The sequence below is a fragment of the Gouania willdenowi genome, chromosome 15 (assembly GCF_900634775.1).
Source record: "Gouania willdenowi chromosome 15, fGouWil2.1, whole genome shotgun sequence".
Lineage (NCBI taxonomy): Eukaryota > Metazoa > Chordata > Actinopteri > Blenniiformes > Gobiesocidae > Gouania > Gouania willdenowi.
The window spans coordinates 14,612,143-14,628,663 of NC_041058.1; the positions used below are offsets into that span (position 1 = coordinate 14,612,143).

At 37.2% G+C, this 16,521-nt stretch overlaps 1 protein-coding gene across 1 annotated transcript; it reads left to right on the top strand.

Moving 5' to 3' along the window:
* Window positions 1-3,798: 3,798 nt before the first annotated feature.
* Window positions 3,799-15,467, top strand: LOC114476377 (sideroflexin-1-like). Its single transcript, XM_028467804.1, has 11 exons — window positions 3,799-3,916; window positions 7,760-7,924; window positions 8,773-8,943; window positions 9,965-10,063; window positions 10,538-10,613; window positions 10,679-10,764; window positions 10,853-10,980; window positions 11,187-11,236; window positions 13,387-13,436; window positions 13,542-13,589; window positions 13,685-15,467. Exons 1-11 carry the CDS (start codon window positions 3,882-3,884, stop codon window positions 13,779-13,781), a joined length of 1,005 nt encoding a protein of 334 aa, XP_028323605.1. The 5' UTR covers window positions 3,799-3,881; the 3' UTR covers window positions 13,782-15,467.
* The last annotated feature ends 1,054 nt before the right edge of the window (window positions 15,468-16,521 follow it).

Sequence of the window (16,521 nt, forward strand, 5' to 3'; positions counted from 1 at the left end):
TGTGGACTCGTCTTATTGGTTGCTTAGATCGATCGTAGGTTCATTGTCCCCAATGGTTTGTGTCCCAATGACTCTCAGTCCTCCTCCCATGGACACCATCACCATGGAGACTCTGGATATGCCGGCAAACTCATCAGCAAACGTCCCATAAAACAGCATGACTGTGATGCAGAACACCCACTCAAAGATGGCAGAGGCGTGCTGTAGGGTGAAGCTCTCCAGGAAAAAGAAAACACAGCCTGGAAAACGTGGTGAAGGAAAAATCTGCAAATGGACGAAAACCTGGACAAAGGGAAGAAAATAAAGCTACATGTTTCAATATCAGGTGTGAGTTCAAACTTTGTGGATTAAAAGAGTGCCGCTTTTTTTTTTTTTTTTTTAAAGGATTTTTTTGGCTCTAGTGGCCTTTATATGACAGTTGCTTGACAGGAAAGGGGTCAGAGAGAGTAGGGAATGACACGCAGGAAAGGGTCCCAGACCGGGAATTGAACCTGGACCCGCTGCGGGTGAGGAACTATAGCCTCTGTACATGGGGCGGGCGCTCAACCCGCTGAGCTAAACACCGCCCCGAGAGTGCCGCTTTTAATCCACAGTCATTTATTTATGCTACTTTGATGTCCCTACATGCATTGTCTGCCATGTTTGATTCTTGTTATTAAACCAGTCATAATAAACACAGAGGCCCATTGTGTTTATATAATCTATAAGTCAGAAGGAGGAGGAACTTTTTACTATCTAGGAGAAAATTAAGAGTTATCATCATCTGATGATTCCTCTTACTAAGGGTGTCAGAAAAATGGATTCGGTGATATATCGCAATATTTTACCACACAATTATCGTGTCAATTCAAAAAAATGTTGAAATCGATTTTTTTAAATCATGTTTTTTACCAAAAAAATAAATAAATGTAATGGCACTAACATATGCATAGCATGTAAACTCCCAGTCACTGTGTGAATGAACCACATCAGACCTTGTTAAACTACGTCACTCCTCAATGCATTTTAGCTTAAAAGATTTTCATAAAACATACTTAGCACTTTTATAGATGTATGTGGTTGTATGACAGTTTGATAAACATCCTACTTGTTTTTGATACTGGTGCTTGAATTACAGTTAGTTAGCATTTACTTGTTTTTGCAAGTTTAAAAAAAATAAATAAATAGTATTTCATACCATTTTGTACTTGTAAAGGTGAAATTTGTAATTATTGATATCAATATATATTGTATTGTTTAGTATTGGGATATATCGTATCGTGACATGCAAATCGTATCGTAAGATCCATTGTGGTAGCACACCCCTACCTCTTACTGTACGTTGTATTTTTATTTACCAGCTTTTATAGATTGTCTCGTCTTAGCAAACCTTACCTAGAGCTGGGCGATATATCGAATATACTCGATATATCGCAGCTTGTAGTCTGTGCGGTGTTGAAAATGACCATACCGTTAAACTCGCGGACTTTTTTTTTTTTTTTTTTGAAATGTCATCTTAATGACAACATGCACAAAAGGGCACTATTTGTTTTAAAATATTGTAGTGGCGTTATGTACAAAAAGTGCACTTTAATTTTGTGTTTTGAAATGCCATGTGAGTTGCATCCTGCACTATTGTCTTGTTTTGAAATGTCTCTGTGACAATTTTGCACAGAACGTGCACTTTCTGTTGACAATTTTATGTTTGAGCCACTCACTGTTTAATAAATACAGTTATGTCAACTTTGACTTAGTTGTGATATCCCCTTTTTTGCATGAAAGTTTAAAATTGGCATATATTAATGCAGTATGATCAAGAATGTTTTAATGTAGACATATAGAATCATCATACTGGTGTGATTTTGTGCATCAAAGTGTTAATTCAAGGGTAATGCAAAATATCGAGATATATATCGTGTATCGTGACATGGCCTAAAAATATCGCGGTATTTATAAAAGGCCATATCGCCCAGCCCTAACCTTACCACTACAACTTGTTAATTCTACACTTGTTTGCCAGCTACTCACTGATCAGTCACAGAACAACGAGCATGAGCAGTTCTCAATTTCCCAAAATGAGAAAAAGAATTAGAGAAATAGTGAACATCCAACTGTTATTGTCTGCCTGCTACTCAATGGTTAAAGTCAAAGCAGGTCCACCAGTCAATAGTTGCATGTTTTTTTTAATACAGTCTCGGCAAAAGCCAAGCGTGGTTTGAAAATATTCAAACTATTCACAGATTTCAGGGCCAACCAATATTTTAATGTTGATACTTTGCAGTCTGAACAGAGCGTAATACTCTCTTAACCATGCACAGTATCTTTTCATCGTCTTGAATATCGGTAAAATATTTGTCATGCAGCTACATGACTGAGTGCGACATTGAATAAAGGAAGCAAAGATGGCTACATGTAACATTCATCTACTCGAAGCCTCGAAGACTGACATCTGTCAACAGCTGGAAAGGATACTGAGCACCAGAGCCACGAAGGCCAGCAGAGCCGGAGGTGGGCCATGTTGTACTGGCAAGTCGGTGGGTCAGCATTTTTTTCCTTTTTTTCCCTTTTATCCTTTTTTCTTTTTTCTGACTCCACTCTGGCCAGTCTGTAGGTCAGCAGTGTCTGCAGCCATACAAACAGCATGGAGGTGGGAAAGGCAATGCCTGCTCCGACATAGTGGAGAACTTTGGCATTGTCCACCTGTTGTAGGAGAGGAAAAAGCAAAGTGTAACTATTTCTAAACATCAGAAACACACACAGTTGTCAATGAGGTTGTTTGATGGGGGTCGTCGTCACTGTAGAGGTAGGACCAATGTTCCAATAATCTAACTGATGACAACATCACTGGAGACTGGAACATAGGGATGACGTCACTGTGGAGACCTAGGACTGTCACTGAGTCCGTCGACACCCCTTAGCACTGCTTTTAAGAGGTGTCCTAGCTCTACAGCGAGGCATGGGGGTGGGGCTTCAAAAAAAAAAAAATCTGACGTTGCACACCATTGAACCAAGCAGCAGCCATGTTGAAAGTCTCAGCTCTGTCTGCCCCTGAACTGCAGAGATGTTTGAGCTACAGACACACAGACAGAGATTCCTTGCTTTATAGATAGATTAATCGCAAATTGAATTTTAAATCAAAGTCTATGTGACGGAGTAGCCCGTCAGCTAGTGAAGGGGGAGCCGCCACGACGATAATGCACACATATACATTTACACTCACTCAGACCAGCTTTTCCTTACCGCTTCATCCGTTTACCACGGTCCTCAGGGTTCGTGTCACCGCCACCGCAGCCGCCATGGGTGCACACTTGGCCGCTGCTCAACTACTTTCCCATCCATAGTTTCTCCAAGTTGCAAACATTTCACCGGTATACGCCACTCAGTCATACAACTTACCCAGCCAACCTGAGTGAATACGTCTTCCGCATTATATTGCGTCATATGCAGGGCGCGCATGAGTGACGTCACGGGATGTCAGGTGACTTTACGGTTTCAATGCAGAATTGTTTTATTTTCTCTTTTGGGGAATTTTTGAGTCATTAGTAAATAGATTATTGTGGTTAGTTCTTTGTGTAGTTTGCTAAAAATACTTATCTTGTGATTTCGTTTCTGTGTGTAGTGAGACTGTTGGTTTTCTTTATTTTCATTGTGTTGGGGCGGGGCCTCAGGCTATATAAAGGGCCTTCAACATGACAGATGGCAGTTCGATTTTAATAGATAAGGCAGTCGTGAGGTATCTCTAATCTACCAACCTCTATTTGAGAATCTAAAATGGAGTGACTCTAAGTGAACAGAAGAGGGCAGCATTACGCTTCTTTTAGTGTACAGCCTGCCGGAAACCATTAGAAGAAGAAGAAGAAGAAGACAGATGGCAGTGAGTGCTTGAAGGGGGAGCTGAGTACATGGAAGGTACCAATTCTTGGCAAGGACGAAGCAGGTTGTAAATATTGTAATTATTATAGAAAGAAGTGCACGTGGATCTGGTTTTGGCAAAGTCATTTTTTTTTGTTTGCACTTTTGGGCGGACCTGCACAATAAATTCACGAGAACACGAAGCTGACTAAGCCATATCGTTTTCTTGTATCGAACCCACTACAGTCTAGAACTGTGCTACCTTTCATTAGGTGATTAATTCCACAATGTTATGGGATTGCTATAATGAGACAGTTCGAGACAAATGTAAAATCTGTTCTCCCTTTTAAGGTCAGAGACAAATTACACAGACAACAGACTCCAAGTGTTCATAAACATGTTTCCCCAACAAATTGTATTAGCTGTGTGCTAGTGTCCTCTGTTTACCACCTTTTGCCATATTTAAAGCTATTGTTAAGTAAGGTTAGTGTGTGTTTGAACCAATCACGTGCTGTTTGCCTCCCACGCACAACGCGGTTTTTCCATTGACTCACACCGACACCGCCCAGAGTGCTGCGTTCAAGGACGCTTCAGAAAGGTCTAGTTTCCAAACAGACAGACTGTCATGCGCTTTAAAAAAAAAACACGGCGTTTCTGTTTTCCTAAAAAAAACATCTCGCTTACATTACATCATTTTCACTTAGTTGGTGCTTTTTTAAAAAAAAAAAAAATTTAAAAATTAGATTTGCCTCTTTTAGATTTTAATTTGCACGTTCTCTCTGAATTTGTACCTAATGGATACTATGATGACTGCCGGAGGATGCCCTGCCCAAAATGAAAATCATATCCATGGGATTAGAAAGAGAACAATTTCGATGTAAATTTCCAAATGTGACGGGATCATTTTTGTAATAAAGACGTTTTTATGTACTGCTACTATTTTCAACACTATGTACCAAGTGTTGAATTCTAAGAACTGAATAAACAGCCACAATATGTGTTTTGAATGAATTATTATTCAAAGTGTAAATGAGAATGGTAACAGTGTGTGTCGGTAGAATGCTCGTATCTCGTAATTATGACTTTCTATCTCATAATATTTACATCTTATCTTATAATTATGACTTCACTAAATCATCATGATGACTTTTAATCTCGTAATGATGACCATGCTCATTCATAACTATGACTTTACTAATTCACAATTTTTTGGCGTAAAAAAGCTTTTGTGTGTGTATTATGATGTGGTTTAGAGATTATAGCGTTTCAAGGTGAAGGAATGAGAATTTCCGATACTTTGTGGAGTCATTGAACGAGTCATCGGTCCACCTAGCGGTACAGTGATATTGAGAGGTCACATTTGAATCAGTCAAAGGAAACACAGCAGGTACGTCTTAATAATGGTACATATCAATAATATATACACTTCAAGCTGCGGCCCGAATAACTGAGCATTTTCTGACATTATTTGTGCCCTTGCAGTTTTTAGTGGAGTGCTAGCATAGGTGTTAGCTTGTAACTCTAAAATGAACTGACGGTAGTAAGTTGTATTGATGACATTAATGACTTTGTTCATTCATATACCTTTGTGTGTGTGAGAAGTGGTGACAATGAATGCGTAGCAGTTATTTTCTATTCCATTGCGTTGGGTTTTGTATTGTAGAGACACCACATAGCATCATAGGCTACTTGGGTTAGCCAGTGTTTCGAATAAACCTGTAATCATGTTTCATTGGGAGTAACTTCCGGTTAGGTTCATGTTTGCGCGTGTCATCGGTGGTTTTCTATTTAAATGAGACAGTGTTGCTGTCGTTGTTTTACAGGTACATACATTAATTGCATTTTGTATTATTTTCGACTGAGTCAGTCAGAAACAGTTATCTAGCAGGCCGCTCAATATTGTGATTTTTATTTATTTAATTTTATTTCACTTAATATAAACTTGTGTTTCCACTGCTTTAGTAGAAAATGTGTTCAGGGCACTAAACGTATCTCAATGTTAAATAAAATTGTTGTTAAAAATGTTAATCAATGTTAAATAAAATTTCAATTAATTCGAGTCAGTCGCCAGATAGCATTGCAACCAATGACTCCATAACACCAGTGGCTTGTTTAAATTGCCCAACATGAAGTCATACCTGTCAAACCTGTGTTCTCCAGCTTCAGTGTTGTTTTATTTTGATATCTTTCTTTCCATTCTGATGTATTTCCAAAACGTAAAAATGTATCCCAATTCTCACACCATTCACACACAGTGGTCACACCTTGCATCCAAATGATTAAAGCAGATCCCTCAATCTGCATTGTGAAGGTGTCAAAACCATTATTAATGATGTACAGAGCTGTTAAACCAGAATTTGTGTCACTGTCCAAATATGTAGGTGTATGTATGTATTTATCAGTATTTACAACAAAAACAAAACAAGAAATAGCAATAGGGTGGAAGACTTTTGTGCTCAGATTGTGTGTTTGTGATCTTATTTTGAGCTTTTCTTTGGATCTTTTAAATGTTCTAAGCTCTAGTACAGTGCCCGTCAGAAGTATGTATTCATATAGTGGGAGGGGCATAAGTAGAGTTGTCAAATATTGCCAAATGAATGTGTTTGTACAAAGAGGTGTACATACTCTGTACTCTGTAGTGTTTTAAAGGGGTTTATTTGTGGGTGCAAAGTAAAAATTTCCCTGGTTTAATTCCATGGGACATGTGCATGATGAATGTTTGTTGTTTTTAATTTTTATATTTTTTCTGTAATGTATGTTTTTATGTGTATTTTTGTATCTTTCTGTTGTTCTTTTTGTGCATTTTTTTGTATAATTATTGTTTATTGTTGCCTTTGTAGTGTAATTCTGGAGCCATTTTGTGTATTTTTTGTATGTCATAACTTCCAAACAAACTGTCAAACAAACATTAAAATAAACATTTTGAAATGGCCAAATTACTCCAAAATAACAGATGCACACACTCTGGGTATTTGGAAGCCATTGTTTCAGGTCGAACAGAGACCGCGCCGGGGAGGTATTTGCTCAACAAATGCACAAGCATACAGAACTTTCTTGCTTTTATAGGTAGATACTGGTAATGGTGCATTCTTTTGCACATTATAATAATATACTGTGGCTGGGTTTCTGTGGTGCACTAGTACAACAGATGCATTAGCAGATTATAACAGGTTAAGTGAGCTACGTAAAATGCTGTTATAATCCATCCAGCCATATAAAAAAAAAATTTTTTTTTTTAAAATCCTCACAATTTCACCCACTAAGCTTTCTGATCTATATTTAATTTACCACTTCAGAAAGAAAAACCATTATAGAAAATGCATTTATTTGATGGTTGAAATGAGTAATTGCAAATAAAAAACTATACATATGCAACAAATATGATCTGATTTCAATAGATCTATATTTAAATAGGAAACCAATGCTTTTTTTTTTTTTTTTTTTTTTTTTCCAAGAGGTAATCAAACTGACTACTGATTTAATCTAAACATTAACTTTTATTTTGGAAAATACACAGTTGTGCATGCAGTATGATCTCATTTTAGAGTTTGGATTATTTGTGTGTGTTTTTAGAGGATGGTTGAACTGAATTAGTGTAGTGTTGGAGGAGGGGCACATTTTATGAGGATCAGAGTTGAGGATTAAATGTTTAATCAGTCTGATTTCACCTGCATGGCTGGTATTTGGCCGCCTTATTTATATGGGAATATCTGGTCAATTTTGTCACTTGGTTTGGGTTCAGAAAAAAAAGGTTATTTTCTCTGTAGTTGTCAGCAGTATTTATCTTTTCTTGGTAGTTTTAGTTAAATGATACCCATGTGGATGTCTTGTAGAATCTCCTTTTAACTATTCTCTATTGGCTATTTAATTTAGTCTCAATTCTGAATATGTCAGATACTAATTAATTCCGATATCTGTCTTTTCCCAGGATGTCTGGAGAACTATCCCTCAACATAAACATCAAGGAGCCCAGATGGGATCAAGGCACATTTATGGGCCGTGCCCAGCATTTCTTTATGGTCACGGACCCCAGAAACGTCCTGCTGTCCTCCGAGACTCTGGAAGAAGCCCGTGGGATTGTGGAGAACTACAGGTACTGAAACACATAAGCGGATGGAAATCAAACATGAGTCTCAAGTAGGGCTGGGCGGTATACCGGTTCATTCCGAATACCAGTATATATTTTCGTTATGATATGAATTTTTAATATACCACCGTACCGGTGTATTTGATTACACAACTTTCGGAATGCTACGCTGCACCGGGTTTCAGACCGAACCCTTTTCAACGTTGTACTTCTAAATTGGAAGGTAAATAGTAGCGCTCTGGTGTTAGTTGCAGTGTAAATGGGTAATAAAGGCACAATTGAAAGCTCTGAAGCTGCATGTGAGCATGTGCCTGCCTGCGCTTGCCTCTGCTACAGTTAGCTTAGCAGTTCGGCAGTAATACACAGAAAAAGAAAGTAAAGGATCGCAATTTGTAATTCCTATAATGCCGAAATAAGTCCTGGTGGAGCTCCAAACAAAACGCTACCTTATTCACCATAAGAAACCACCACACCACTGAGTATGCAGCAATTTAAGCTAGAAATCAAGCTAATGCTAAGCAAGCGTGGCAAAGAGCCATCGGGCTGCTGTTGCAAACTAGTTTAGAATTATTCCACAATATTCACTCATCATGACAGTAAAATAGAGTATCCTCAGTTAATCTACTGCAGTAATTCCTCTCTCAACCAGTAGAAAATGCTGTGAACACCTGATTATGCATGAAAAAAACTGTTAGAATTTAGAAAAATACCGTGATATAAATTTTTGGTCAACAGCCCAGCCCTAGTCTCAAGTCAATACAAGAAAATAAGGCAATACTGATGGGTGTGTGACTGTGTAGATGTATGTTATGTTTCTATGTTGTAAGACTTCTACACTCGTTTCTTTTACTCAGAGCTGGGATTGTGAAGCCTGGCCTGTCAGAGGACGAGCTTTGGAAGGCCAAGTACGTCTATGACTCCGCCTTCCACCCAGACACCGGGGAGAAGATGTTTGTGATTGGCCGGATGTCGGCGCAGGTGCCGATGAACATGACCATCACAGGCTGCATGCTCACCTTTTACAGGTACAGCAGAGACATTTACGACACACTTCACGACACTGAAATGAGAATTAGTTGGATAAAGTCACGCGCCTGTGATACTGTAAGTCATCTTTGATACAGCAATGCAAAAATATAGAAATAATAATCCCAGCATGATGGATGGAAAAGATTTTCAAATGTCACCCTCACAGTGCTGTGATCATGTGATTAACTCATCATGAACAAAGCATGCAATAATCAAAAATAGATGAGTTATGCAAACGTGATGTAACTGTTTTATTTACACGGTAATGACCTTTAAACTCCTAGAAAGTAGAGTGATTTTGTATCAATGCATTATTAGAGCCCTATAAGTTCCATGTTAACAGAATTATTAACAAAATCACTGAATAGACCAATAAAAATGGAATCCAGACAGAATAATCTATGTCAGTACAGCTTTATATCAACCTTTTAATTGTATCTTACACGTGCTTTTAAGTTACATTTTTATCTTGACAAACCTTTTAGTTTGATTATGGTTTTTTTTTTATTATTTATTTTGTTTCCTCACAGAAGTTGAAAACTAAGAGTTTCTGAAAAAAATGATAAAAAATATTTCTTAAAAAAACAGAATTTAAAAAAATTGTATTGAAAACATGGAATATGGGAAAAAAATAAAAAGGATTTTATAGGGCCCAACATTATTTTAGCAAGTCAATAACCATGTGTGTATCTTAATAATTCATGTTTCCTGAGATAATATTTGCACTTGAAAAAATGCTGACTCCACAGCTCTCTGCTATAATGCAGTTATTCCATGTTTCCACTTGGAGGCAGCAAAGTTACACAATATATATATTTTTTTACCTCGGGTACAATTATGCATTTATACCCTGGGTTATAATACACCATTACCAAAGGAAAATATTACACTATCGTTTTGTTGTTATGTGGTCAAGCTGAGTCAGTATTTAACTGCTATTTTCTTGTTTATTAGTGATCTAAAAATAAAATGTGCCGTGTCACTCCTTCAATCTTATCTCTGTCAACATTTTTGTAGGACAACACCGGCAGTGGTGTTCTGGCAGTGGGTCAACCAGTCCTTTAACGCTGTCGTCAACTACACCAACCGCAGTGGAGACGCTCCCATCACCGTGAAGTAGGGAGGACTTTTCACCTACACTTCCACTGTAGTTCATTCCTGTCCCAGCTCTAAACTAGTGTCTGTGAGGAGGCAGTGGGAGCTGCTCTTCTCTCCTGTGCAGCGGTATTTGGCTCCACTGTTAAGCATGCTCAGCCTCATGTCACCCTAAAGTCAGCCTAACATAATTTTTATTCACTAAAAAAACACGCTTTCGCTGATTATTTTTCATCAGTTTAAGAATCTAATCTTAGCAATTATCAAATATTGCAGAAGTGCATTATTTGCTTGAAGCTTTGATACGTGGTTTTTATCCAACTACCTTTTTGAAGAAAAAACCCTCTGTAAATGCGTCTAGCATGTACTCAGTATCTTCTACTTTTACATAATCATACACAGCGAAGTTTACACTGAGCTTTTGTGCGACAGTTCTTCAATGTGATGAAACATGAAAATTGTCTTTGTAATTGTGTAATGTGTGTGTTCCCACAGCCAGCTGAGTGCTGCTTATGTCAGTGCTACAACTGGAGCTGTTGTCACTGCCTTGAGTCTGAAGTCTCTTGCAAATGTAGAACTCATGCTTCACTCACACACAAAGTTCAGTCTCTGATGAAGTCTTTTCTTCATCTGCAGCGTCTCCCTCCTATTATCAGCCGCTTTGTCCCTTTTGCTGCAGTGGCTGCTGCCAACTGCATCAACATTCCCTTTATGAGACAAAGGTAATAGTTCCACAATGGTCTTTTATTCAATGTATCCTAAGCAACAACGTGTTTGTTCCATGAATATTGTTGTTGTTGTTCCTGTTAGGGAGCTGAAATACGGTATCCCTGTGACTGATGAGAACGGTAACCGGTTGGGAGAGTCTCCAAATGCTGCCAAACAGGCCATCATACAGGTGGTGGTGTCCAGGATTGGCATGGCCATACCTGCTATGGGTAATAGAAACGTTGTTGTTTCACTCTCACTTTGCACTTTAAAACCAATAAACCTTTTGTGTATCCATGTGTAGTATTCACCTGACTTCCTCTGAGATTATTCTCCTACTGACGGTGTCTGAAGTGGACAATCTTAAGTTTTGTTGTTGCTTTTTTATTATTAAAGCCTCACTCCTGTTATCTGTGTGCTTGTTTAAAATCCACAGCTTTCCCTCCAGTTATAATGAACGCTCTGGAGAAAAGAGCGTTCATGAAGGTAAGCAGACAACATTTTTGTGTGTGTGTGACGTGAATGGGTGTGTTGGGTGTGGGCTTCTGTTGTTTTAGACAGTTAGAATCATTCTGGTTACTAAGTTGTCACACATAAGCTTCGTGTTTGTCAGTGGGCAGTTTTGTTAGAGCCAGATATATAACAATGTTGTAAAATTATATATATAATAAAACCCAAAATGTAATAACTGGTCAATAATGTAACGAGATGCTGAGCCCAAAACATGAACATGTTATATATATATATATATATATGTGTGTGTGTGTGTGTTTGTTTCCCTCTCTCTCTGCTTCTCTCAGCGCTGCACTGACAAGTTTTTTAACTTTGAGAAGCAATTTACTACTTGTTTGAATATTTATTCTGGTTTATGTTGATGTAATTTAGAACAGAAACTTGATCAGTTTGTTGCTTATTGCGTATCTGACATCCCATTATTTTCCTCTGCTATTTTATGTTCTGGGGTTGTGTTGGAACGTACTATTATTCATGGTTTCTTTTTGTGTTTAATACTATAATTATATTATCTATACTAATAATCCTGTTAATAAAATGTATCTTCAGTCAGACCAACTTTTGTCAAAGCTGTTTTCAGGACAAGGACAAACAGTTGTCTTTCATATTTCATGAGATGTCTCACTCTATTTTTTACTTGTTCTTGTTCTACATCCCCTGTTTTGATTATTTGTTAAATATTTTTTACTTTGTGTCGTTCTACCTCACCTTTGTTAAATTCATTAAATGTTCCTTTTTTTAAAATGAGACTTGTACCATTTATCATTATCATAGTGTAATTTTTGTGATGTAAATTGAGGGAGCAAAAGTAGTATCAGCTCAAGAAAATCTGTATCGGTCATCGGCTCAGGCTGATGGAAAAAAATGGTATTGACATCGGCCCTAAAAAACCCATATCGGTGATCCCTAATATATAAACATAACATATATACAGTATAAACACTAGGGCTGCCGACTTTGGTCATTTGGTGGATGTCGCCGTCGTCAACTAAGATTTTCATTGGTCGACCAGCAATAGTATCAGTTTCAATACTGTTTAAAAAAAATGCAATGCACACATATAGGTGATAAGGATTAAATATCAAATATATATTATTTTTGGCCTAAACATGATTCTCTGTCCAGCAACAGCTGTGTTAGTGAGTGCTGGCTGCAAAAAAGAAAGAAAAACAGTGTTGTGCTTCAGCTGTCACTGCACAGTGCGCTGTCCTCAGAACAGAGAGGGAACAAATTAAGACAGGCTTGAAGCACAAGCATCCACTATTGAATCAGTCCTCCTTCTGCACAAGAACATGGATTATCCTTATATTTGATACTATGTTTGACGTTCATTTGTTTCCTTGTGCGCTGATCAGATGTTGACATTGTTTATCAATAAAAGCAGGCTTATCACTAAAACAAACGGTTTCAGTTCGGACACGGATATAAATAGATAATGTCTGTCGGACCTGTAGGTTTCACTTTTGCTTTGTTGTGTTCTGGTCAAAGCTTGAATAAGGTTCATATCATAAATGGTCTGTGTTTAAAAGCAAATCAGCACCACAAAAATATTTATCTCTCTTTTTCTTTCTCCTCATCCTCCTCTGCACCTGCTCATTTATTCTCTGTTTTTCTTATTTATTTTTTTGGTCGCTACATGTAATCACTACATGTGCTATAGTCTTGGTCGACCAACCATTTCCTTGGTTGACCACAGCACTGATAGACACACACACACATTTATGCACAGCATCTGTTTATACTACATTGTACTACTATTCTACATTACAGCAATAAGCAGTTTAATCCATGAATCATTGATTCACTGAAAAATAAATAATAATCATTAAAATTATTACACGATTAGAATAAAAATGTTTTGCCTACTCCATAATGTAATAATGAAAGTTATTACACAAGTTTTTATGTTTTGGGCTCAGCATCTTGTTACATTATGGACCAGATGTAACATTTTGGGGTTTTTTTTAATTACATTTTGGGCTCAGCACTTTTGTTGCATCATTGACTAGTTATTACATTTCAGGTTTTATAATATATATATATCTATATAACAAACGTTGTTACATATCATCTCTAATATACTGTCAGAAATACCAATCTATGATCTTTCTGTATTCCTGTAGCGGTTCCCGATCCTAAACGCTCCGGTCCAGGTTGGCCTCGTTGGTCTGTGGTACGCAGAATTCACTTAAAATAATATTTATCCTTCATTGTTAAATATTATCCATTATTTTTTTTCTCACATTGAACACATCTAAAACATGTGTTTCTGTTTCAGTCTGGTGTTTGCTACTCCTTTGTGCTGCGCCCTCTTCCCTCAGAAAAGGTACAATGAGCCACTTCGACACGTCACACATCAGTAATAATCAGCTCTAATACAGTGTGGTAATAATCATTCATTGGATGACCATCTTTCTGCAGCTCCATGAGCTTGAGTGGTCTGGAGGCTGATCTTCAGGAGAGAATACGGCAGAGCAGCCCCGACACCACTACCGTCTATTTCAACAAGGGCCTGTAGGAGGCAAAACACAACACACACACATCCATGGTTTGTGGGCACACTTAGGAGAAAACAGAGAATAATTATGCATGTTTTTTCTTTTTATTTTAAAAAAAATATAAATCAACAAACAACACAGCTGCTGAAGATATGAATTGGAGAGATGTTAAAAACAAATGACTGAAAAACTGGACCCCCCCCCCTTAAAAAAAAAACTGAAATCATGACGCAGTTTACTTTCAATGGATTGTTTGTGTGTCCAGTTTAATACTAAGGCTTGTGCTTGTAAATGCTCCTGAATGTAGGGATATATTTCCTGCCTTTTACAACTGTTACATAATCAGAGATAAAAAAAAAAACTGATAAAGTTCGACTTAATTTTTACTCATAAATCTCTTGGCCAATAGCTGTAAACACTCCAATTCTCATTACTGTTCTGTTTCCTGTTATTGTTGAGTACAGTGTGTCCCACTGATGTACTGAACCCAGTCCTTTTTGTTGCTAAACCAGTTACTAGTGCAAAACCTTTTTAAAGCACATAAATTAATCGACACTATTGAGTATTGTTGTTGTGGGACCTGTTTTGAATGGAATGGTTTTGTTGTGTGGAGTGGTGGTGTTTTAGTTTTTTTGTGTTGCGTATTGTAGTTGATTTCCCTGATGCAGGATGTGTTGCTGCGTCCCAGATTGTGGCTCTGATTAGAATGTTTGCATAACTTCAGGTTTTTAACTGCAGACAGAAGAAATAGTCTTACCGTTCTTTATGAACAGAGTTTTAACAAAGTGCTAAGTGCTGCCTGATCTGCTTTTGCCCTGTTCTAATTAAGTAGTACATGTGCTTGTGGGCTAGCAAGGTGCAACATTGTGTGCGCAATGTTTGTCGTGGCTTGGCTTGAAGTGGATAGTTTGTGTTGTTTTTATTAAGGACTTACACACAGCATTGTTCTCTGCAAACATTTAATATAACGTGCTGTTGTTTGCCTGGACTTTGTAAAAAACAAGGTTTATTTTCTCATATATTTATATATACACAATATATTATCTATATTATCGTAAAGCACATGCAAATGGGTTTATATTATATTGTAGCACCTCGATTGATCAACCCAGCAGATGACCCCCACATCTGCACTGAAAACAGCTGGGCTGCAGTGAGATCTGCTGCCGCCGAAGTTTGTTAAATAACATGAATCAGTGTTTGTATATAGTGATATATTTGTGTACTGGTGGTGTAATATTTTCATTTATACACTGAACAAAAATGTAAACTGTGGGTCCTGAAGGGAAATTTTTAACATTGATTCACCCTAAATTCCAGCTTATATGGCCATGATTGGGATGCATATCAAAACACACACTCTAACTTCATTTATTAATATCATTGGAACAGTATAACATAAAATTGAAAATTAGTATCTTTTTAAATTGGTTATAACCAACAGCTTCTTTTCATTTGTGAAATGTGTGTGAATATCCACCAGTGGATATGTTTTAAAGTCACACTATTCCAGTGGTGTCCAACCTTTTTTGGACCTATTTTGATTTAAATAATTCGACCCAAATACTTTTTTTTTTCTTTCTAGAATTAGTTTTTAATTAATTAGTTTGTTATACTCTATCACGAATGCAGATCAACCAGGATTAGAGACAAGTTGTTAGCTCAGATTTTTTTTTTTTACTGCATTTTATTTGAACTCTATTTTTGAAAAAGAACAGTAAGTTTAAAATTTGTATTATAATTTTTTTTTAATTAATAGAAATTTCAGGCGACCCCCAAGGTTGAAAAACCTGGCACTATTCTAATAGTTTGGATTCTGCTTTTCTTTAGGGCTTGTGGATATTCAGAGGTTTGCTCGGACGTCCCTTCTGATTAGAGGAGTCCCAATCCGATATTGATATTGGTCCGATATCAGCCAGAAAACGAATATCGGATTTCATCGGACTGCATCTGAAATCTCCGATATATATTATATTTATTCAATTGTAGAATACTGTAGATATTATGTTTTTCTCATACCTACTGTTGCTGACTATTGTTCTCTGTTTGAGAAACATCACTTGATCAAGCCTTTTCTAACATTCCACACTACAAAATAAGTAATAAAAGTATGTATGATTCGTGCAGATATCGTTTCGGATTGATATTGGTATCAGCCCATACGCAAGGCTGCAATATCGGTATCGTATCGGAAGTGGAAAAGTTGTATCGGGACACCCCTACTTTTAATAAAACAAACTCTGAGGTGAGATCAGGTGTTTAAAACTGAGTTGATTTGATCTAATAATGGTCATGTTATTACATTTTTAAAGCCTAACAACTCAGTATTAAAGGGATTAAAGGTTATTAAGAGAGTTTTGCCATTTTGTTCAGTGTATTCTAATCTAGCTTTATGTTTGAAATGAATGGTCAAGTAAATGAAAATATATCAATGGAATTAAAGAGATTGTAGTAACTGCCTGATTGTTGCAGACATAGCAGAAGTTTGTTTACGCCTCATGTTTGACTGAACGCTGACACACGATCGCTGACACTACAGGTCGTTGTTGGTCAGCATGGTGTGAAGATAGAACATCAGCCTGCGTTCTGCTATAGTCAATGTTTGTTGTGTTGGGCTTTACTTTTCCTGCCGAGGGTCAAACTGCACTATTTAACCTCTGCTGCGCTGCTTTAGGACTTTAGTTTCTATTTAAACAAAGCTTTTTTTGAAGTGTATTTTATTCACTGGGGTCATGGGACCACTGTGCTTTTTATTACATG